General features: G+C 46.1%; 1 protein-coding gene across 1 annotated transcript in view; it reads left to right on the plus strand.

The window, feature by feature from the left end:
• The window catches only part of LOC118309866 (receptor-type tyrosine-protein phosphatase gamma-like), a 330931-nt gene that overhangs the window by 288729 nt on the left and 17433 nt on the right, over positions 1-24769 (plus strand). Inside the window, exons 10-14 of the mRNA XM_035632434.2 lie at positions 7528-7636; positions 8057-8106; positions 9006-9753; positions 14398-14551; positions 20111-20202. Coding sequence (XP_035488327.1) covers positions 7528-7636; positions 8057-8106; positions 9006-9753; positions 14398-14551; positions 20111-20202 — 1153 coding nt within the window. The remainder of the gene's footprint in view (positions 1-7527; positions 7637-8056; positions 8107-9005; positions 9754-14397; positions 14552-20110; positions 20203-24769) is intronic.

Here is a 24769-nt window from a genome sequence, read left to right on the forward strand (position 1 = left end):
ACGCCCGTAAGTAAAAGGCAGCGCTCGGGTCCCCTTCGCCCTAAGCAAAGATGGCAATAATCCAAGGGCGGCCCCAATGTGTCAACATCCCCCACAACACAATAGCCCAGATTCCTAGCGCTTCGTCCGCGGTGAGGAACAGCCTCAGCTCGTCTGCGTCGTTCATACGTGATAAAAACATATCGATGTGAATGTGGAGACGTCACCATAGACATATCAAATGTCCGTGGCATACGCAGTCATCACACGATTAACTTATCATCAAATGTGTGTGTATGACACTCCGACGAGCTCAGTGCATTGAATCTTAAAATCCTTCTTATGAGCTTTCTTCCCATAATGCACACACACACACACACACACACACACACACACACACACACACATACACACACAGCTTTATTGCCAGATAGGTAACATGTACGAGGTGCTTGACTAGGTGTTATTAAGGTGAGTAGCAGTCAACATATACACAGGAAAAATACACAGAAATTGGAAAAAATAAATAAATAAATAAATATATATATATATATAGGGGTGGTGTTTTTTTTCCAAGTCGCAGTGGAACCGGAACACAGCACAACTCGAAGTAGCAAACACGGACACTTACACGGAGGTCGGGTCCACCTCATGTAACTATTTTCAACTCATTCAAAGTTGACGAAAAACCGTTGGTTCTTTATTTGCGGGTGATTATACATACATGAACACACAGTTATGGACAATATTTTCAATTTCTGTGAACAGGGTCTTCTAAATATTACATACCGGAGCTTTAAGTAATAATATACTGGGGCTCCCAATAATTATTGTAGCTCTTATAACAGTAAAGGAAAAGGACAACACAACCTTTACAGGCAGGAGTTAATGGAGGTAGAGGTGGTTAATATGGACAAAATATTCTGTCCTGGTATGTATGATTTTATCCTGCAATATTCTGTTTCAATGAAGTGGATAAAGTCTCATGTCGGCTCGTTTGACGGGACGAGACGAGGCACTTCTGAACAGCAGGAACGTGGACTCGTGCCTCGTTTCTTACAGCATGTTTAGTCTTGGCGCGAAGCAACTCGCTTGACGACCCGAGTGAGCGGGAGGACAGATCGCAGCCGCAGACAAGTCTCTCAGCGTTTTCATATCGCGGGAGGCAGATGGTGAAGTTTCCACAGAGCAACAGGGTTATATTTCCTGAGCCACCGGAGGGGTTTTAGTGGGACCGAAACGGAGGAAGTTGACACCAACAACTGTCACGACGACATCAGCCGTGAAGAAAGTCAAATCTGCTTCAAGCGGAAACGTAATACGCTTATAAGACAGTGGAGATTCCAAACAAACGGCACCAGGTCTCGGTTGCACGCTCGGCTCTGTTTTCATATTATGTTGTGTTGATGCAGATGTTTTATTGGGGCCCAAAAGTACAGAGAAGGCTTATTAGGGAATCCTACTTTCCCAACTAAAAGGTGCTTTTCATGTGAATATCTGGAAGCTGTGTCGGACTGAAGAGACCCAAATGGGTCACGTCAAAGTCCAGATTTCCAGATGATCACGAACTGATCGTCCGCCAATAGTACCGATGGTTTCCCCGAGCACCAACTACAAAGAGACCGTCAGAACAAAGTGCTCCACATTCTCATTTGTAGCTACTGTTCCACTCCTTGATTCTGAGATCCGTCCTCTGTTGCCTTTTTCCCTGTGTCCTTCCCTTCCCTCCTTTCCTTGCTGTCACAAGCTGAGAACACACCAGCCGCCGGCCCGGCCTTCAGCCGGGCCACGTGTGGTCGGCTTGATTAATGGACTGTGATATCGCTGCGATGCACAGAACATCATTTGAACATATTTTAATCATGAAGTACATTTCCGTCCGTCCAGATGAATTTCTCATTAGACAGGGAAACTGCCTTGAACGGGGGCAAAGTCGACGTTGTTGTTCGCTGTAATTGTGAATCACGACGAGCATTTCAGGGACAAACAGACAGTCAGATGCAGTAGTGCTGGAGGGGGGGGGGGGGTTGTAGCTTATAGTGTGTGTGTGTGTGTGTGTGTGCGTGTTCGTGTGTGTGTGTGCGTTATTGCAGAAATACAGAGAGTTTTTACATCATCTGAAATGTGACTGAGGGCAGTGGAAAGTCTAATAAGTTGCCTTGGAACAAAACAGTTTTGATACATGTAAAATCAGTGCTGATTGCATCATTAAAATATGAGTTTTTATTTATGTAATTATTCATTTCCCATTTAACAGCGGCTCACATGTGGCTTTGGCAAAGTACATGTTATGTGCAAATGTGTCGGCTGAGGATTTAATAATGCAGTTGGTAATTTGCGTTGGGAGAAAAGTTTTTGAACACACACACACACACACACACACACACACACACGCGCGCGCGCACACCGAGCAATATCCCCCATCAGTTTCATTACAAATGGTCTCATCGGGGGCCAAAATGAGCTATGAGAGGAGGCTGCGGAGCAGACAGGAGGCTTCGTTCCCCTCACATTGTGGCCTGCCAGTCGGCCCGCGGAATACTAATGCTGAGCTGGAGGGGGATGCAGGGCCGCCAGCCTGGGCAGAGAAGCATGACCTTGGGGCCAGTGGCTGTGTGGGAAAAAACGGGATTCGCTGCGTGGAAAATGAAAAAGGCTTCCGAATGCCCCCTGGCTGCGGCGGCACGCAGGACCCGTCCTCGGGACTGGGAATGTGCCATGGTGAGCGATGGAGGGAGAGAGGTGTTTTATCCTCTCATCATTAACTCGAGAGACACCCCCCCCCCATCCCCTCGCCATTCCCCCACCTCTCTCTCTCACACACACACACACCCTTCTTCATCTTTTCCCTCATGTCTGCCCCCCCCCCCCAATTCCCCGTTCCCACACGCCATTGCCCCCCCTCCGTCAGCCCTTTGATTCTCCTCTTATTCCTCATCCTCCCCTGATGCCTCTATCTAGGTCACAACAGGGACTTACTTGGCTTTAGGATCCCCGATTTGCACACACACACACACACACACACACACACACACACACACGTCCCTCTTGTCACAATCAATGAACAGTCCCCTTGTAATAAAATACTGTGTACTGGACATGGACAATACCACTTGTGGGGGAAAAAATGAGGGGTAGGGCGGAAAGAAAGACAATTATTTGTATAAATTAAATACATTTAATGGGATAAATGCTCCTCATTATGATCCTTTCGTCACGAAGACTATATGTAAAGCATGGCTTCATGTTCGTCCCCAGAGCCAAATAGGCTGTAGTAAAAGGAAGAGGCTCATCTCCGACGTAACCAGGACAACGTATACAATCTATTTTGTGTATCTCGTGTGTGTGTGTGTGTGTTTGTGGGTGTGTGTGTGTGTGTGATCAGTGGCCCACTGTGACGGGGGGGGGGGGTCTTTCCACCTACATCTGCGACCTCACCGTTTGGACTGTCACCCGCTGTCAATCGCACGTTATCCACGCCCCAACGCATAACGTGCTTTGTCGTCTATTTGGACTCAAAATGGGACCATCATTTACAAAACGACTATTATGGTGCGTTGAAGAAGATCCGAAACTAGCGACTGAGACGAAAAACTTCCTCACTGATGTTATCAATTAGTGAGACATAGGGTCATCTTCTCATAGACTTCAACAGAAACTGAATAATTTTTGCAACCAATGGAATCGTCCTCTGCTGGTTATGCGAGGGAACACAGGCTTCAGGCCCTTCACTTCACTTCACGGACCCAGGGTCCATAGAAGTTTATTTCTATACATATAGTCTTTGAATCCAGTCAAGTTCAGACAGATTCAGACAGACAGGCAGACAGACAGACAGACAGACAGGGGTGAATTCATAACCTACTTGGCGGAAGTAATAATGTAGCTGTGTGATATTTACACAGAGAAGATGGTACGGCTAGAACGGCGGCGTGCAGCATCTCTGCAAACAGAGCTCATCAGACATCCCGTGTGTTCATCAGATGATAAGACGCTCGCGTGGAACCTCTCCCGACTCCACCAGATCTCTGCCGCCCCAAATCTCTGCCGTGAATTCTCCACACGGTGTTGGCGCTGATCCTGTGGATTTCTCTCTGAATGCATGAGGCAGATGAAAGCATTGGCAATGCACAGCGATCATTGTGAAACTTATAATTAATGACTCGGTTCAACTTTTCAAACTAAAACTGTATCTTTGTTTTTACCGACGGTGCAACATGTATAATTGTGACATCAAGTGTCTCTGGGGGAAGTGAACCGCCGACCTTCTGGTTTTATGGAAGACCACTCATGTCCCGATGTCAGTCGAAATCATGCAAACAGCTGGCACTGCCTGTATTTTACATGAACTACTGAATAACCGAGTGCAGGCGCCAACCTCTTGTAAAATAAGCCTTTTGAGAAGAGCTCATCCGAACTGGCCAATCCCTCCGACCCTCCCTCCCAGGGTTCGAGTCTCCGACACAGCTGCTGCGATCCACCGTGTTGGACTTGGAGGGAAAACCTGCGAGATTGCCACTTGGCATGCACAAGAAGTGTGGAGCTGCCCCCGCCAGCAGACGGCTGCTGGCGGGGGCAGGACATTCAGGGCGCCCTCATATGTAACTAGATGTCCGCGTGTTTTGGCTTGAGGACACAGCTCTTTGTTTGTGGGAGGAAATCCAAAAACTGACACAGGCTACGGGTTATTTGACAGCAGCGTTGCATTTCTGGGGATGGGGGAATAGCTTTTAACTCTGGAATTCTCCAGTTCTTTCACGCTGCACTTATATACCCAATTACCTTCTTTTTTTGTTCCACTCACCAGCAGAACTGAGAACTGCTCCGGTGTTTTACGGAGCCAATTTGGACAAAAATGTCCGCGCAACGACCCGTGCACACAGTCAGGAGACATAATTAGTGTGCTCATGCGGGATTGTACTTCTGGCCGCCTGATGAATAGAAGTCAGGTATTCGCGGTCAAATTAATTAGGTTTTATTTGTGCGGCGCCCAAATCACAACATGTCAGGGTGAGGTGAGGGGGAGGCCTCACGGTGTCGGAGGAACACACCAGTTCCCCCACTGAGCGAACACAGAAAGAAAAACTCCCTTTTAATTAGGAAGATGCGTCCGACAGAACGTGACTCGGTAGGTGGTCAGGTGCTTCAACAACCAAGTGTCTGCTGGTTGGTTCTGGGCGGGCAGGTAGGCTGCTGCTGGGATGGCGAAATAGTGAAGTTGCAGACGGGGAGATCAAGACAACGAGCTAATGGATGCTAAAACGCCGCGTAGAGGAAAAACTGCGAGGCGATAGTTCTCTGTATGTCCTGCATGCACGAGCAACCTCTTTCACCGTAAACCGAGTCGTGCTTGCCATTGCTCATGTATCTATGACTGCAGCCTATATGAGTGGGTACATTTCCTGCATGCATGTTTTTCTACATGGTCAGGGAAGCAAACAGGGAGGAATGAAGAGGAATGTCCTCGGATATTACCAGGGATGTCCCCATCCCATATTTCACATCGGCATCGGGGCAATACTGCCCAAAATGACTGGAATCGGATATCGGAGGAAATAAGAAGTCAAATCCACCCGATGCATTCCGGCATCATATGTTTATGTTAATTTATTATTATTTAATGAACAGTTTACGGTACAATTCGTTTATTTTGCTTGTTTGAACGGTGCTGACCATAAAAAACTTCTGCCAACAGTTCTGTGAGAAATAAAACAGCAGTGTTCCATAACTCAGTCATGTCGCTGGCTGTGTGTGTCTTCCTTTCGGGGAGTTGATTACTTGTCTTACAGTTGAGTATGAGGTTTTACATGGCTTGGTTAATCAAAGTCCATCTTGAGAAATGCATTATTAATATTTTATTTTACAACTTGGAAAAAGATTGTATCAGATTAGTATCGGATCGGTATCGGCAGATACTCGAGGTTGCACGATCGATATCGGATCGGACACGGAAAAAGTGGTATCATCCCATCCCTAGATATTAACATTGTTGATTGCTAGAAATGTATCCTTAATTTGATGAAAATGAAATAGGTAGTCGTGTTAGCATCAGGAGCTACCATGGAGTTTCACTGTTAATTTGATCATTCTTAATCAGCTGATAAAATAGAATTTATTTGATTGATTGTGACAGGTTGGTTCAACAATGTGCACACACACACACACACACACACACACACACACACACCCATGTACATGGTACAGTGTCGTACTGCATCTGACATACTAGACACAGCGGCGGTTAAATGCTTCCACCGAGTCACTGCTGACTGATTTTACCTCCTGCGACGGTAAAACGGAGCAGACTACACTTCCCAATGTCCTGCGGCATCTTTGCAATTTGTAACTCAGATTGATCCTGATCACCGGCGATAAAAGAGCACATGAAATTTTCTGCCCGACTCAGCGAGTCTAATATTTCCATTAAAACAAGGGGCCGCGGCGCGGCCGCCGGAATCGATCTCTCACCGGTTTCCGAGCATTAATCTCGTGTTGTCGGCCCTTTTACGTGATGGAGATGGATGCAGCGGTGAGGACCGCGTGTGCATGATGTTTGTACTATGGGAGGACACAGTGTGGGTGAGCCGACGTGCTCGAGGAGACGGGCGGCCTCTCCCCGCCCTCCTGCGAGAGGCAAGGAACCAAGCAGCTTGGATGAACGAGAGGGTGAAAAAGAGAGGGTGCTGCGGTGTTGGGTTCGGGACGGCAGCAGGAAGAATGTGGAGAAAACTGACTGCAGAGAAATACTCCTGTGTGGGGAAGATGAGGCCTTTGTGGTTGACCTTACCGGTCGCGTTAGGACAGCAGCAAACCTCCCTGCCCTTTCCACACACACACACACACACACACACACACTCCACGCTCTAACATTCTAGTTGGATGGTCCTGCACTGTATGAGATGTGCTGTGCACACATTTTGGTTCATAATTAAAGCAAGAGCATCAGACTTGCAACGTTTTGAGGGACATTAAAATAAAAAATTGATGAGTGCCTCCATCCCAAAAGTCATGTCTTCTCCCTCCTATTGATATTTCTTCAGGCTACCGATGACTGAGTCAGTTTGCCTCTGTCAAGTTTGATCTTTCGTTCATGCGGTGTCATTTGACGTGTTACCCCGTCTGCCTGGACGCGTCTGACCCACCTGCGCATCTAAAAATTATGAATTAGTTTGTTTATGTAGATATAGGCTGTTTGTAAGAACTAAAATCATGATTTAATTCAATTCGAATTCAATTGTATTTGTATTTGCGTCAAATCACAGCATACATTGTCTCAAGGCACTTTACATCGTGAGGTCAAAGCACTTGGCGACAGGGGAGGAGAAAAAATGAAAGGTCTTAAAATGCCTTATGAGCTCCACTGCCAAAGTCAGAGCGAGGACCTATTGTAATTGAGTGAATTATTATAATCGTAATCTGTATGATCTCCTCGTTGACTAAACTAACTGATTCAAACTGAACTTGTGTGTGTGTGCGTGTGTGTGTGTGTGTGTGTGTGTGTGTGTGTGTGTGTGTGTGTGTGTGTGCGTGTGTGCGTGTGCTGTCCAGGAGGCCGTCATTTCTCCCGTCTCCCCCGATGTACTGTACTTGTTTCGAGTCCAGGCGGTCTGCACCAATGAGATGCGCAGTGACTTCAGCCAGAGCATGCTCTTCAGAGGTAACACACGCACACACACACGCACACACGCTCATGAACCGTGCCGCATCATCTCTTTATGTATTTGATAACAATACCTCTGTCAATATGAGCGTTGGTATTTCATCCATGCGCACATCCCTCTTTAAACAGGGCCATATGTATTGTATGTAACTATAATCTGACAACGAAGATAATATCACAAAGTGTTTCATGAGCTGCAGGCTAAAGGGAAGGAAACAAAAGAACAATCATCTGGATTCCTTCCATCTAACTACACTCTGTTTATCGGCTCCCATGTTAAGTGTTCGGAGGCCATTCGCACAGTGCCATGCGGTGATCAATGCTCTCACACTCGTGAATGTCGCTCCGGGAGAAGTGTTGCCTCGTCGTCTCTGCTGTGGATCACCCTGTTCTGTGTTTCCTTTCCCTCCATTGCAGCGAACACCACCAGGATCTTCGAGGGGACGAGGATTGTGAAAACTGGAATGGTAAAAGCTCGCGTCACCACTACTGTCCTTTCACTTTGCGTCCAGCAGAGGGCAGTGTCTGTGTTGGCGTCGCTCTCACCTTGTGTGGACAGGAAGCTCACAGTGGGAGCTCCTTCAATCCTTCTAATCCTTCCTACATCAGAAAGTAGTGGCTCGCGTGGAAAAAGGACAACAGGATTTTATTCATTATATATAATAGCAACTGCACTGTTATATTTTAAACATTTAATTTGTCACAACAAATTGTCATGCGCAATAATTTTCTGTGTCCTTTACTTTGCATCTTTTTGTGTCTTAATCTTCCTATACATCGGAGAAGGAAATACATAAAATACATAAATATACCTCAAATTGATAATCCGACCAAATCTCTGGTGAAGTGCAGGCCTCTGAGCACAGCTGCAGTTTGGGACTTTGGTCAGTTGAGGATCAAAATCTACTGTTTTATTATTTATCCCATGCACATTTCACATGAATCTAGAATCACAAATGGGTATAAATGTTTGAGTACGTGACTTCTGCCTCAGTATGTTTCAGAGGAACAGTTTGTATGGACCTGCTTTGGGTCTCTTACAACAAATGCGGCACTTTATCTCTCATTCCACACACATTTCAAACCAATCTTTGGATGATAGAGTGGTTGGAAGGTTTCTACGTGACCCTTGTGAGTTCTCGTCACTTTTTTACGGCATTTGCGACTTGTCTTTCAAAAATTGTTGTTTTAGATGCCACCAAAAAGATAAAAAAGTTACACTTAGAAAACAGATAAGATGTTTTTTATGAAAAACATACAAATGACTTAAGCAGATATCTCATAATTCACACTTATACAGCATGATGTAGGATGCATACTGAGATTTTTTTCAAATCCTAACCAGTGGTGTGTTTTTTTCTTTCAGCCGACGGTCTCTCCAGCCTCCTCAGCCGACATGGCTCCCATCTCCTCTGGATCGTCTACCTGGACCTCCTCGGGCCTCCCCTTCTCCTTTGTCTCCATGGCGACAGGCATCGGCCCGTCCTCCAGCGGTAGTCAGGCAACGGTGGCATCGGTGGTGACCAGCACTTTACTGGCCGGACTGGGCTTCAGCGGCGGCGTCATCTCTTCCTTCCCGAGCTCCGTCTGGCCGAGCAGAGCGGCGAGACACAGTCCCGCCTCCGACCGGCAGACCGCCGAACCCAGCGAGCCCGCCAAAGACGCCGCTGCGGCCAGCGATCATGGCGAGGCCGGGGGCGAGGATGGTGAGAGCGGCAAGGGTCAAGGAGAGGATGGAGAGAGGGAGGGCGAGGACAGGGACGATGAAGAGGAAGAAGAAGAAGAAGAGAAAGACCAGAAGAAGGGGAGGAAAAGATCCGGACGGGTGAGCAAAGCAGGGAGGAAGGACGACAGCCCAGCTGCGAACGATCCGCACGGAGACACACCAGAGTCCACGGCCAAGGAGAAAAAACAGACTGAACCAGATGAAATGTCCCCGGCTGTAGGAGAGCGACCGGAGGCGCACACACACAATTCAAATGACTCTAACCCCGCAACTGCCACAGAGGCGGCCAATGAAACAGCAGCATTTGCTGCCCCCAGGGCCCCCGCAACTACCCCTGAAGACTGCTCAGGGAGGCACGAGGAGCACTGGCCTTACTCCATCCACACTGGTGAGTCTCTCATGTACACAGCAGCTATGATACTTTGTGGAACAGGAAAAACAGAAGGGGGAGTTTTGGGAATAAAGTGCATAATAATCTCCCTCCCTTCTCCCTTTCTTTTATATATGATCACATCCCAACTCCTGAGTGTTTTTCTTCTCTTCTTCCAAATGTCCTCAATCCTTTTGTGCAATCCCCGGTACTTTCTTACGTGAACATAAAATCAAATAAATGGGTAAGGTCCACAGTGAGCATTCAGAAAGGCTTCAGAAGTAGCAGTTTCTCTGAAAGGCTTCCCTTATTCAAAACGCTCTCTAGTCAAGGATGCATCAAGGCAGACTCTTGAAGGACTCCTTAATAATGAAATCGTCCACTGTCGGATGTTTTTCCTTCTTTTCTGAAAGACCTCTTAACGCGTGGGATGGCTCTCTTGTATTTCCACATGTTCCAAGAGCGAGAGGATGTGCACATTTCACTATTAGTGCTATTGTCTAATCTGCTTCGATCAGAATTCAAGCCTCACCCCCGTAACCCCCAGGGGTGAGCTCAGTGATCGTGTAGTACTTCGATGGTATATCACAGCAAGTTCGTCTACAATGAATGGATAAATTAAGTAGCAAATTAAGAATAAAATGACCATGATGGACAACATTTCTTTCACTAGAAATGAACACAGTTAAATGTTCAACCTGTGCTACATTATTAATATGTCGGGGGATTAAACCTTTGAAAGTTGTAACTTTTACTCACAGAAAATGTTGTTGATTGACAAAGTTATGGAATTTGACAATTATAAGAGGGATGCAGGCCTGAAGAATAATACATCGATGACGCCACCGAGATTGTTAGCCTTGATGTGCATAATATGTTTATTACACAGGCGTATGTGTGTTACTCATGGACATTTTCACTATTGTGAAATAAAGTCGCTGGCTGGAAAGCCATACAAGTCCTGCTTGGAGGCGAGGCACACGGAACTCAGAGTGGGAAATCACCTCCGTGTTAAAAAACAGACAGCGAAGCTTAGAAAGCACAGGAGGCACCTCACACGATTCATCAACGGCGTGTCACGAGCTTGCTGAGCTGCTTATGACTAGTTATTCTAAGCAAGATGTGGTGTGCGCGGCTGATACATATAAAGACAGCCGTCGCAGACAGCCTCGCATACCTAAGTATGCTGCGGTGCCAGCACATCAGGTCGCTTGAAGGTCGAGTCTGTATGTCTCTGTGGTTCTGACTCCACATCATCTCTGCAAGTTTGGATGCTGCGTGAAGTCGCACTCTGCTGAAGTCGAGGGGTTTGGGCCATTTTATTGACTGATCAAAATCACATTGCACGTGGACAGCAGGGTGACTGTAAATAGCATAGAGTTTCTGTGCTTTACCAAATAACAAAATTGTCCGCACATTTCCACCCAATATACAACTATTGGCGACGCCCCCAACCCTCATTCGTCTCATGGGCCAGGGAGCCTTCCTAGACCTCTGTGTTCCCCTCTCTTAGGCGGCTCGCTGCCGTTTCGAGTCAGAGCTCGTCTCATTTCGTTCACTGCCTGCACTGTGGCTGAAATGGTCTCCCGTGTCTTTGTTCCTCTGCTGCGCGCGTTGGTGAACCAAACCACTCAACTTGAACTGCCTGCGGAGAGAAAATGTGTGCTTTCAAATGGATCTCGATGACTATCCTCTCCTTCTGTGATCACGTCAATTGAGTCTGACGAGTGCATTCTCGCCGGCAACGTCACCGAGCCGCACGACGTCCAGCAGCTCACAGACGCAGCCCCAACGACCGGCTTCGGGAGCCACTATGGCGGCGGACGGATCAAATGGGAACTCGCGTCTTGCACTTCTTCCTCCGCCATCGATGAAACATATCCAATCATCCCAGCGGCCCTTCTTTGGGGACCTGAAAGGCATCACTCTCTACTCCGACAACGGTGGAGTAGAGATCCTTTTCTTAAGAAAAACGTGTCCCAATGTTGGAAGTTTGGTGGCGACCCCGAGGAGGAGGGGGGCAGCCCCTCGAGGAGGGGGGCAGCGGCAGCACCCTCCGCACCCCCACTTCCTGCAGCCTTGCATTATGCAGTTCATGCGTTGGCTCACCCCAGTGTTGCCCCAGCATTATTCATCGCTCAAGCTTCAGATTCAGGTCCCACCGTTTTTCAGCCTCCGTCTTCGACTGACTCCTGCAGCTTGTTCACTGATTCGCAAGCTCGCCGTCCTCAGCAGCATCTCTCCCCGCTAAGCTTTCCATACCTCTCTTAGCATTCCATTCCTCTCACTCGGCGTCTTATCTCCCTCTAGCATCGTCGCATACGCTCGTTCCCTTCTCAAGGTGAACTCCTATACTCAAATCTGAAATTTCCCCTAAATCATAGTTGGCATCCATTTCGAATGGGAGACGTCTTGACCATTTTTTCCTATTGGCTAGAAGAATGTTTTAAATTGCTGACAGGATACAGTAAATCTGTAGATGTTAGATTGTAAGGTTCGGTAGAAGGTACGGACACGCACGTATATATTATGTATAGACACACAAACACACACACAGATATATATATATATATATATATATTTTATACAGTGAAGATTACCCTCCCATTCTACGTCAAAGATGAAGGAAGTGGTTCGTTTTCTGATTTTATACTCTGTCATAAAAGAGGAAGGAACCTCTTTGCCTCTTACCTGAGAGGGAAGATGTGAGGTCCACCGTTGGACCTTTGTAATCATCGTGGCCATACTCTCTGAAATTCCCCCACCACATCAGCATCGGTGTCGTCTTCCAAATGCAAATTAAAACAAATATCTTGAAACTTGTTCATAAACCTCAGTCCACCTTGGTTATGTTGTAGAAGCGGTGCGATGGTGGAATTGATGACAAACTGGGGCCACACAGTGGGGACTCTGATGCAGCAGCCTGTGGAATTTAGTTATCAAATGTACAGTTATAGAACTGGAAACAGACAGATGAAGCCCCCACCCCCCCCCACCCATACAGCTCCCACATCCACATTTCTTTCTCCTTATTTTTCATTTTTGCTTTCACTATTCTCCCCGTCTCCTCTCTTACGCCATCTTCTGTTTTTATTTCCCCCCTCTGCCCACCACCAGCCCCCTCCCTTTCTCTCTCTCTCACCCCTCCGCCAACATTTCATCCTCTCCGTCTCTCCGGCTCGTCTTGCTCTGATTTGAGCGCTGGCCTACTTTCAGACACGGCGAAAGGAGATAAGGCTCGGAGGCCAGATTCAGCTGCGAGAGAGGAAGGGAAAAAAAGCCTCTGCTCCGTTTATAGTTACGTGTGTGTGTGTGTGTGTGTGTGTGTGTGTGTGTGTGTGTCATGTGTTTACATGCTGCTGGTGAGGGTTCATTTATTTTATTTTGGCAGACTGCTGTAATCATAAGACAAAAGCAGAAGGATAAAAGGCAGACAGCATCTCTGGTTTTCTCTCTGTGCACATCGGTGTGTGTGTGTGTGTGTGTGTGTGTGTGTGTGTGTGTGTAAGGATGTAAGGGAGGAGATGCAGAGTTAGTGGCGATGCGAGCCAGCTGTGCTGCTGCAGTGCAGGGGCCCGCCCTGATGTAATTTTTCGGCTCGAGTCAACGCTGCAGATTGAAGGCCATGGGGGCCGGCGCCGGCTCCGGCAACGCCACGGCTGCAGCGGCTGAACTGGGTAGGTGTTGGTGGTGGTGGTGGTGGTTATTAAATGACCGCGAAAGGAAATTAGATTTAACAACTGCCTCACATGATCCAGTGTGTTGTTGCTAGTAAAGTGTGCAGAGCTCAGGACAGAGGCACACGTTAACTGGGGCCTGGCCTGGCAGTGTGTACCACACTGTATTCACCGGGATTCATTTGATGGTTTCTACATGTCGCTGTTTCTCATTCGGATCAAGTTAAAAAAGGGGCAGCCTCGTGTGCCGGACTAACATCTTGTCTGCTGAACTGATCCGTCCCCGTGTGGCCTGTATAGCTATGCAGTCGGTCTATAAGTTGAGCCTAGCTCGGCCCTATAGTCTATACTGTGTACTGAACTTGCAACATGCACACGAACAGGAAATGAAACACGACATGGTCTGACGCATGTCAACCAAATCCTTCGGAGAAAGCGCCTCCCCGAGTGAAATGGAGAACATGGAGAAAGTCCAATGTTTTTTGGCGCGTGTCTCTCACCACGATCTCCAACGCACAGCAGCATTGCACTTTTAAAAGGGTTCTGAGGACCGAGGCCTTGCCAGCCCCGCGGCGGCTCTCGCGCTCACATACCACGGATGCGACTTGTGAAACCACACCGACCAGATATGACACATTGCTGGTGACTGCTTCTTGGTTTATGTGCGGCAAACATGTAGCTCCTTAAAAATCTGGAGCAGCAAAACAGCTAGGTCGAGGAATTTGATGAATTGCGCTTTCATTTATTATCATCATATCTTTATAACTGAATGTACTACGCCCTTGATCAACAGCATACAATGTCAAAAACAGGGATTTGCTGTACATGTATATCAACTTTTCTGTAGAATAGCACAGATAGAATGAGTTGACTGGATCTCATATTAGCAGTGGGACTTTGACATGGGTCTATTTCCTCAATGAAACGTCTCAATCTCTTTCTCCCATTAATTCTCCCCTCTTATTTGTTTCCCCCTCTTTCCCAGACCACCCAGCTGTGGTGACCAATCTGACTGGCCAGACAAGGCCGGGGTCTGGGGCAGGGCTGGGTCATGTGGAGTGGCTGGTGCCGTTGGCGGTGGTCTCCGCCCTAACCTTCCTCTGCCTCGTCCTGCTGCTGGCCGTGCTCGTCTACTGGAGGTGGGTTCAAGTGCACAATCGCTTCAAAAACTACTTTTGAGCTGCTGTGCAGCCCGGAGGTTTTGGAACGGTGGTCGGGTGTCATGTCTAATGCTGCATATGTTTATGGACGACGACAGAACGGCAAAATGCATCACTGTACCTGGGTGGGAGGAACATTCAACACCTTCAGTGGAGTGTGGAGTTGCTCACAAGTCCCAGAAACGTCTAATTGTACAATACAGAGACTTTCATAGCAAAAACCAAAGAGTTTTTTTTCTCAAAGAGGCAACTGATAGTTGCTGGATGCAAAAAAAATAAAATCATTGCTTAAACTGTCGGTTAGGATGACAAGGTACTCAAATGTTATGAAGATGACAGGAGATGAATAATCCCAATTAGTATGTTTCAACTTTTCAGAAAGGGCAACGCACTGAAAGAAGACAGAGGCCGGCTGAAGGGGAGGGCGAGACACGACTCTGTGTCGTTCATGTTTTATAGAATAGAAGAGAAAACTTTATTCATCCCGCCCGGGGAAATTCACTTGTCACAGCAGCAGAGTATCACACAGGCTAGCAAAAATACAATTAAAAAATACAGTTAGAATACAGGAACAAACTGTTTTCAAAAAGCTATGTACATATATACGGAGTGCAAAAGTAATGTGCAGTGTGTTGAAAACAATAATAATAATTATATTATTGTTAATACATATTCATAAATATATGAATATTGCAAAGGATGCCAGGGATTTGCATAGATGTGGTGGATGTAGGAAGTATACTATACAATGGATGCTACTGAATAAACTGTATTAGATACAATATTGTTATTATTGGGTCTGACAACTGTCGGGATGAAGGATTCTGGTTGGTTGATTGTATTAAAGTCAATCTAAACTGGAGGCATATCAAAAAAAAACACAAACACACACTAACGGTCAATAGTTATGGACAAGTTATTTTAAGTTCTGATGAATCCATGTGAGAGAACTTGGCTGAAAAGGCAGCAATAGGAGAAATGCATACCTGCATTAATGTACTCTATAATCTGTTTACTTCTTAATTTACCCTTTGAAATGACCCTCTTTACAGTTACAGTTTCTATTACCTATATCAAGGTATCAAAGTAAATATTTTGCAAATGCTTGTTGCAACACTTTATTAATTGGGTGAAGTGCTCAAACCTGATATGCCCCCCTGCTTCATCAAATGGACATATTCTAGACTTTAAAATAAAGATCTGTGGATTTGATTTGATGCTCGGCCACACATCAGGGGTTCGTTGAGACGTTAATATAGACTTCCCCACTGAGATGAACGTACTAGTTCTGTTTGTCCACTGTCCTGTATGACGGTATTCTTACACGGTTCAATTCAATTCAATTTACATTTTGTATAGCACCAAATCACAACATACATTATCTCCAGGCGCTTTACATAGAGGGCTGGAGACCTCACTATGATACATCTGTGGACCGCCATCTTATGATTTTGTGAGAACATAATTTGCCTAACTAAAGGTTTAGGCGTTAGTTTGTCAGTGAGCAGAGGCGCTGCTCGTAGAGGAGGTTGGCTGTCGTCATGGTTCTTTTAACCACCACCGCCTTAAACGCACCACAACCATCGGGGCAAAGAATCAGTAAATGCTCATATGAATTGCTTTTGTCAACAATCAGGTTACTGAAGCCAGAAGGAAATGAATGAATGAATGAACCTCCTTCTCTTAATGCACTCTCCTTATCATTCACCCGACTCTCCTAACAACTCCCCCACTTCCACAATTCGGTACGTTTCATGTACGAAACCAACGTTTTGCGTTTCTGCGATTAAGGCCTTGTCTCGAGCGGTCTTTAGAGTCACGATGCAGCAGAGGACTATACACAAAATCAAGTTAATTGAGAATCTCAATTAAGTTACACTTACTAGTTACTTCTTTCAAAAGTTAATTATCCAACTACGGCATATTATGTAGTGACCAGCAGTGGTATCTGTTGAGTTACCTTTAAATTTTCTCTCATTAACACACATACTGTATGTTTGTGTTGCTGAAGAACATGGAGAAAGTGCAATGTTTTTAAAAAGTGTTTGATTTAAAAAAAAAAAAAATGTTCTCCTCATTTCCTTTGTGATTGTTAATGTGGAAAGTGAGTGAAATTAGTCTTCCTACTGTTTTTTTTTATTTTCTTTTTTTAAGATTCAACGATTTTTATTCTACTTTGTGCGTATGGATGGACGATGGAGGTGAGGGCCTGTTTGAGTCACCAGCTTGTCCCGCTCTTACCGGTGCATCCACAGCTACTTTGTTGGCTTCGTCACTGCCTTGCAATGAATCCTGGGCTATAGGTTGACACGAGGGTCGATCCACCTGTTGGAGCATTTGTTGCTCGGGGATGGAGTGTGTGAAGTAGCCTTTTTAAAACGGGACAGCCCTGTTGCGCAGCCGTGACCCGATCGGTCTTCAAAATGCAGCCTCGGAAGGATGCGGCCCCCTGAATTGGGTCGGTTGTATCGCTTCATTTGAAAAAGTAATAAGTTACACTTCTAGTTACTGGCTTGACACTGCCCATAACACCAACATATTTTTTTCACTCATTGATATACTGTAGGCACTTCATAAAAACAATGAGGTTTTGGGCATGGGTTCCAGGCAAGGCCAATAGATCCCTGAACAGTGTGTTACAGTGCAGGATAACAACACATGAGTGGATCAACACTCAGCTTGAAGAATCCCCATCTCATAAGTTGCCTTGAAATGAATCGTTTGGCTGCCAGGTGGAAGGTCGAAGGTATGGAATGTAGGGTATGAGACTGACCCCATATCCCGGTTGCTCTCAGGGTTCTTGTTGAAAATACTATTACGTACAAGATTGTGCATAATCTCACCCTCTTACACACACACACACACACACACACACACACACACACACACACACACACACACACACACACACACACACACACACACACACACACACGCACACACACACAGGCCTACAGCAACAGGTGTCGGGGGAGTGTTTGTGTATGTAATCCTATTGTGGAGCAAAGCTCAGGTCACAGCCCCATGTTCTGCACAGACTCCGCCCCCACTGCTGTCTCATTGGCGGCAGCCGGTGCCGCCCCTCATTGGCCCAACTGTACTGCTCTATTGCATTCAGGCACTCAGAGGTAAGCATTATGCAGTAGACAAGTCATTGCTACAGGTGCAGGACAGTGGGAGTGTGTCACACAGAAAGGGACCAGCCCCCTGTCATGCCTTGTTTGGACAGAACCCCCCCCCCCCCCCCCCTTGTCTCACCCTCCCTCCTCCTCCTCCTCCTCCTCCTCTCGGCCGCTCGCTCTCAGTTCAGGTCAGCAGCAGCATGCGGCGGCCCGTCTGCTCTTTCTCTCCCTGCCGCTCGCTCACCAGGATGAACGCTCTCTGCTCTCTGCTCTGTATCAAGTACAGGTAGGGAGGACCCGGGGCACACTTCGGTTGTTGTGGTTGTCAAGGAGGCGGTTAGTGGTAGATGAGGACACCTGCAAAGGGTAGGTGGCAGCGCACACTGGCAGTACATTGAGTCTCATGGAATGGAACATATCGGCATATGTCAAGGAGTAGCATTTATTTATTTTCATATGTGCAAACAAAATTGGGTGCGTGCTTCTCAAGAAGGCACAGGATGACAAATGAAATCACTGCTGTTTCACTACTCATATTGGATTCATGTCAGAGTCATGAATAATGTTGTATTCATGACTTCAACAGCAACAACAAAGAGAGAAACAATCTTTTTTCCAAAAGGTTCTCACACACTGTGTGTCCTCCAACTCTTTCTTCCATAAACTCTGCTGTATGTTTCTGTTTCTGTGTTATGTTTTTTTGCTGGAATGGAGGCTTGTCGAAGTGGGTGTCCGCAATACAGCGTCTACTGTCCATTGATATGCATGTGGAAATCTGGTTACCATCAGCCTCCATTCAACAAGGCTTAATCTCTGAATGATGAAATATTGCTCAGGTGACAGGTTTCTATGTTTCTAGTCTGGTGCCTCTATGGTACATACACCTTTAAAGTCCAGTTTTCAGGATTTAGGAGGATACTGGCAAAAATGTAATATAATAATAATGATATGAATTCATAATTAATTCAATAATTATTAATTATAACCTGAAACTAGAAATCGTTGTGTTTTCGTCACCTTAGAATGAGCTCTCTTTTATATGTACACCAGGAGCCGATTGTTTCTTCTGTTGAGGTTGAGGGGCTATTCAGTCGGTTGAAATATGCAACTTCACTAATCAAACTCTTGGCGTCACTTTTGGAAGCTGTCACGTCGTCCATCTTTACAGATACAATCTGACTTCATACGTACAAAATAAAATGCCAAATTCTCCTCCCGGTGCCAGTTCTTTATCAGAGGGTAACTTTTTTAAAGTTTTTGTGGCAACACGTCGCTAAAGTATTTTCATTGTATACGTGTCATTACATGTGAACGGGACATTTAAAACACTGACACACTGTTTAACAGATCTCACATGTGCAGATTTCTTATAAAAGCTGCCTGCCAGTTGGATATGCCTGGATGTAGCTAGTCTACCACACTTTTTTAAAACTTTTGGAGTATTTTCCAACAGAGAGAGAAACTGTTGACACCTCTGCTGCTGTATTTGAACTCCAGCGTGTCTCTAAAAGTCTGACGCAGGTCTCCGTCTCCAAGCAGTCTGATGTCAAGCGTTACACTTGCCAATTGTCACGGACCAAAAAACATACGGCTGCTAAACGCTTCCCTGTGTGACAGCTCCTACTGCTACTTCAAACACGATCTGTGTGTGTGTGTGTGTGTGTGTGTGTGTGGGCGTGTGTAGAGTGTGTGTGTGTGTGTAGTGTGTAGTGTGTGTAGAGTGTGTGTGTGTGTGTGTGTGTGTAGTGTGTGTGGTTCAAAGTCCATGTCTGCCATCTGTTTGACTTTGAGGTGAGGAGCACCATTGCCGACTTCCATGATAAAATCTGTATTCTCTCTCTCCACTCACACACACACACACACACACACACACACAAACACACACACACACACACGTGAATACCTCTCGCTCTCAAAGATCACCTCCAGGCAGCGCTGCTGAAAAGGAACTTGTGCTGTCTGTAGCTCAGGTCGGGTTCAGGAGTTGACCGCAGAGACACGAAGGTGTGTCCGTCAGTGAACTGAAGCCCAGGCCCAATGTGCTCTTCCTCACCGTGTCCGATCAAAACGAATGGTTTGTTTAGGGAATTAATTCATCCAGCCTTAATGAGAACTGTGCTAATGACATAGAGGTCCCTATCATCACTGAGACCTTTAAAAATGACTAAGAAGCGATTTTCTAGTCTGCCGCCTCGGTTAAGATCCAGTTGAGTTCAGGTAACTGAAAGCAGTTGGTTAAAGTCCCGGGAAGATGTCGGACGTGGTCACAAACAATCAGTGTTGACTATGTTGACTGCGTGAAGGAGACGGGATGTAAACCCTGGTCTCCAGTCTCAGAGTCAGACATGTAGAAGAGATAAAAATGTGATCTATCTCCCTCTCTCTCTCTCTCTCTCTCTCTCTCTCTTTCCTCCAGGCGCTGTTTTCAGACGGCCCACTTCTATGTGGAGGACAGCAGTTCATCCAGGGTGGTGCCCAACGAGACGTTCCCGGTCGTCCCCATCCCAGGTAACCGCCTCTCACGTGTGCAATGGCGACGCTAAACTGCTGGACAGATGTGCCAATCTACCTTTTCTTGTGGTTCCGTTGCTCGTCTACTGTTGCTCTGCTGTATGTTGGTGCGATGCTTCTGCACAGTGAGGCGGTCGTCCGCTCTGCGGGGGTCGTAGGTCAGGGCTATTCTTACAGCGCGGGTCGGAGGTCACTAGCCAGTGGGAAGAGTCCACTGGTGTCATCTTCCAATGGGCCTGGACACATGGGTGGCCAAAACCACATGTATGTCCTAAAAAGGACGTATTTGCAGGTCTTTTTTGGGAGGCAGGGAGGCTAATATATGTGTTGGCCCACTTAGATTCATCCACTTTTGATTTTGACCAACGGTTCCTGGAACTTTCATTCTCAGGACCACCGGGGTGATACGACCAGACAGACCAGGGTGCGATGAGGGAAATTAGGTTGCAACGATCTGTTCCACTCCTAAGAAGAGGAGAATTCTGAGTTTAAACTCAGAATTGTGACTTTGAACTCAGACTACGGGTACCTGTAAGTACCAAGACCAACCTCCGTGGCAGAGTCACTTGAAGATGTCATCCCTAAGCAATGTTTGTTCCGTGTTTGAGGGGTCCCGGAGGAAGCAATTTTCCACTCACCTTTTGGTCTTCCATTGACGAAATTGCTTTCTCCAAGGACCCCTAGAACAGGAAAAAAATCGCTTAGGGACACGGCTTTGAGAATAGGATTATTGAGTTAACATTGGAAAAAGAGAGGAGCACCCGGAATGCCAGAAACATATTTCAAGGGATCATTGTAGAGATTGACCGTCAGATAACTGAGATGTATTCCTGTACTTTCATAAATGAAGGGGGGCATACATAGCTAAGTGAGGAGTAGTTGAAGGCTCGGCGATTAGATTTTTGGATAACAACTCTCAAACTTTGCACTGTTGGCTTGAGTCAAAATGATCTGCTGCCAAATGACAAGGTGCGGAGAAGGGGTGTGGGGTGTTGACCGAAAAGTGAAATGTAGCCATTTTCTGGTATTTTCCCTCCATAAAAAATGTTTTTCTAAAAGTCAGATATATGAGTTATAGTATTTTTGCTTTTTCTCACCAAAGTCTGGAGACATGGAGATTACGATTTGAGCAGACTGAAATATTTTTGGTCTGGCAGTGCTCTGTTGGGGCAGAACAAGTATTCAAAAGATGGTGGAGACCATCTTTCTCAAACGCTCGAGTCGGCGCTGTGACCCTCATGATGTAATCGGTGACAGGATTTGTTATTCCTTGTCCATCTGTCGCTCTTCTTGTCGTAAGGCTTTCTTTCTTTCTTTTTTTTGTTTTTGTGCCGGTTCCATGTCTGGTTCAGGCCAGTCATGTTCAGCTTTTCATATTCTGATCGCAGATGGTGAATCAAGTTAGTGGCACACTGTCTTTGACAACTCATTTCCAACGTAATTTGCCATAGATTGCCGTCTTTCATTGCAACATCGCTGTTTTCAAATCGAAACCAAGGTTATATCCACTTCTAGCCATCCAATCTAAATGTACAAAGCTGCTGGTGTCTGTGTTTGACCTCCTGTTGCTGTTTGCTCATTTTCAGCCATGTGAGTATGTTGCTTACACTGTTCTCTCAATCCATCTGCATGCAGTAGTAAGGCCTAGTGGGCTACATGACAGTGAATGGTGTGTTCTGATCGGCTTTTGCAAAGTGAGTATATTTTCAGTGAAGTCAACTATTGAAATTTTTCCCGGGATGATTTATATTGTACACCGCTGCCGTGGAGTGTCAGTGACAAATTGATTCTGGGTGTGAACGAGGGGGCGAGAGAGGCCAAGCACCATTCACCAGTTACAAAACACACTTATAATCTATAGAGGTGCTCCCTTCCAGGTCCTTGGATCCAAACCCGTCAAATCAGTTTAAAGTGTTTGGGGTCTCTTCGCAATGGGCCTTGGCCTCGGTCCGAAGGCCTTCATTCACAGCAGGCCCCCCGCGTCCGAGTCCAGCACAGACAAAAAAAAAAGAGTCTCTGTCGAACACCCCAGCAGGAACAGGCTCGTAGAGATAAAGAGCTCGGGTAGCTTTACAACAGACCCTTCATTACGCAGAGCCACACTGCGAGGGCATCGGAGTTCACGGCAGCAGACAGGGACGTGTGATCTGACCATATGTCAGCACAGTTAATTGTCTCAAAAAGCTCAGACCTGCAGTCGGGCGCATTCCAGAATCCTCTTTAAGACCTTCTGTGGATTTAAAACCTGCAGCCAGCAGCTACGTGCCACAGAGTCTGATGCTCAACACACACAAACACACACACGGTGTGTAGTGGTAAAAATCATCTGATTTACATATACATATATAACCTAGTATTAACTGCAATTATTCCTTTGCATCATTCCGACCCTTTTATGGCTAGGGAGGGGAATGACCCAAGTGGTCAGGCCATGCACGGCGCCAGGATTTCTTTTCTCTCCTGGGGCTAAGGAGGGGCTTGACCAATAAGTGGGGTTGCTAATAAAATAGTCATGACTTCAGTTACTTTAATAACCTATAAGGAATTTCCCATCGTAGGGCCGTAGGCCTATAACGCCACCCTGTGGGATCGACGCAAGGCCCGCAACGCATGAATTGTCTTTAGTAACAATAATTATTAATATTTATCAATTAATAGCTGCTCCACATTAAGATCAGACAAACCACCTTAAAGGTCAGATATAGTTAGGTTTCAGTTATAGGCTCAATTTTACGCTCATCCCAAGGACTAACATGGTGCCAAAGAAAAAAGACGTGCGACGACCGACGAATGCTGCATTCAGGTGCTCCTCGGAAGATCCATAATTTTGGATTTCTGATTCAGAAGTCGTTTGGGCTTTGGGCTTGGTGTTCATTAACTTTCAAGATGCAATGAATAGACATTGGATGACAACATGGATGGAACAAGGGATATGTGTTTTTTTTTAAACTTTTTTTTATTGTTTAGAGCAACAACATAATGACAGCTGATTATTGCATTACAGTATGGAACTTTTTCCCTCTGTAAATTCCGAATGACACCTGGGGGGCTGAACCGGGACTAACCAGATTTGTGACGGGGCTATGGCCCCGGTTAGCCCCGGTGTAGCGCCGTCATTGGGTCAGGCAGATGTTCTCACGAGGCTGTTACCTATCACCTCGTCCTTCATGGCTGGAACTAAATGTTCTTGATGTAATTCCACAAGGCTGTTGTTTCTCATCACTCTATCTCTCATGTAATGTATGAATGCTGTCACGAAGATACACCCAGTGTCGATTCCTCTGCGGACTCTACTTGTGGCCCTGTCGGTCTCGATCCTTCTGCAGAAGCCACAACAAATTCAATACAAAGACAATTTCTTCCATTCACGCGAAAAGCCAAGATTGCCACGGATGAACCAGCATTTGTCTGAAAGTACCCGGCCCTTTCAAATTTCTCCCACAAAAACGACAACACCGATTTACGAAGACATTGTGGAGTCATCATCACAGACATCTCCTCTCTGCTCTCGTCTGGTGACGTTTTGACGTCGCTCAACAGACGTCACATGATTCGTTGCTGCGACCGATGGTGACGCCTCTTGGAAATCGAAAATGAACCGAGAGGTCCCAGGAAAATATGCATTTGAGTATTAGTCTGGGGACGCCAGGCTACATCTGTACAGCACGAACAAACTATGGATATAATAGTTTATTGCAGCCTTTGTAGATGTGGCTGGTACTTTTATCTCAAGTGAATCATTTGGATACAGTCACCGATCACACTAGGCTCACTCGTGGTTCTTATTTTTGAGGAAACTTTTTTTGTTGTCTAGTTTTTTTTTGTCTATTTACCAGATACCCAACACGCCGTGGTGCACAGGAGTGATACTGTTCTCTTTGTGAAATATGTTGAAGCAATAAAAAGAGATTGGATCAATTATCCATGCAGCTAATTGTTTCCAGACCTCTCTGCGTGACGCTCAGCAGCCTGCTGCGTTCACTGACGCACAAGTAACGTCGACATATTTGTATCTCTACACGAATGTCTCATAAGACGCAGAGTGAGATAGAGCCAGTGTACTCTCTCGTTAATATTTGATGATGGGTAAAGTGTAGGAAGCTGTGCGAGCGTCTGCTCCTGGTTTTTCTTCTTCTCTGGGTCGAGTTCAGACTCTTGAAGCACCGCGACCACTTTGCAGCTGTTTGTATACACGAGTGTGTCGCCCTCTGATGAAACATGCCCTCCACTCCAGACCCTGTGCCAACGCACTGAGGGCAACAAACATGCAATGAGACATCACAGCAGCGAAAAGTACTTATGCAAGTGTATTTGAATTACTTGCCCCTGGGTTAGCAAACTGAACGAGACTATTGAAGAAAATAGATTCACTCTTTATCTCGTGTGTGTGTGTGTGTGTGTGTGTGTGTGTGTGTGTGTTTGCATTTGCCCCACACCCTGTCATTGTGATTCATTGCTGGTTTGTTTATCTGCTGAGCAGATTTCAATGAAACCTGGAAGGATGGGATAATGTTTTTTAAACTATTTTCAACAGGAAATAATGAACGGACATTGATGACAAAAA

This window comes from Scophthalmus maximus, chromosome 6 (genome assembly GCF_022379125.1).
Source record: "Scophthalmus maximus strain ysfricsl-2021 chromosome 6, ASM2237912v1, whole genome shotgun sequence".
NCBI lineage: Eukaryota > Metazoa > Chordata > Actinopteri > Pleuronectiformes > Scophthalmidae > Scophthalmus > Scophthalmus maximus.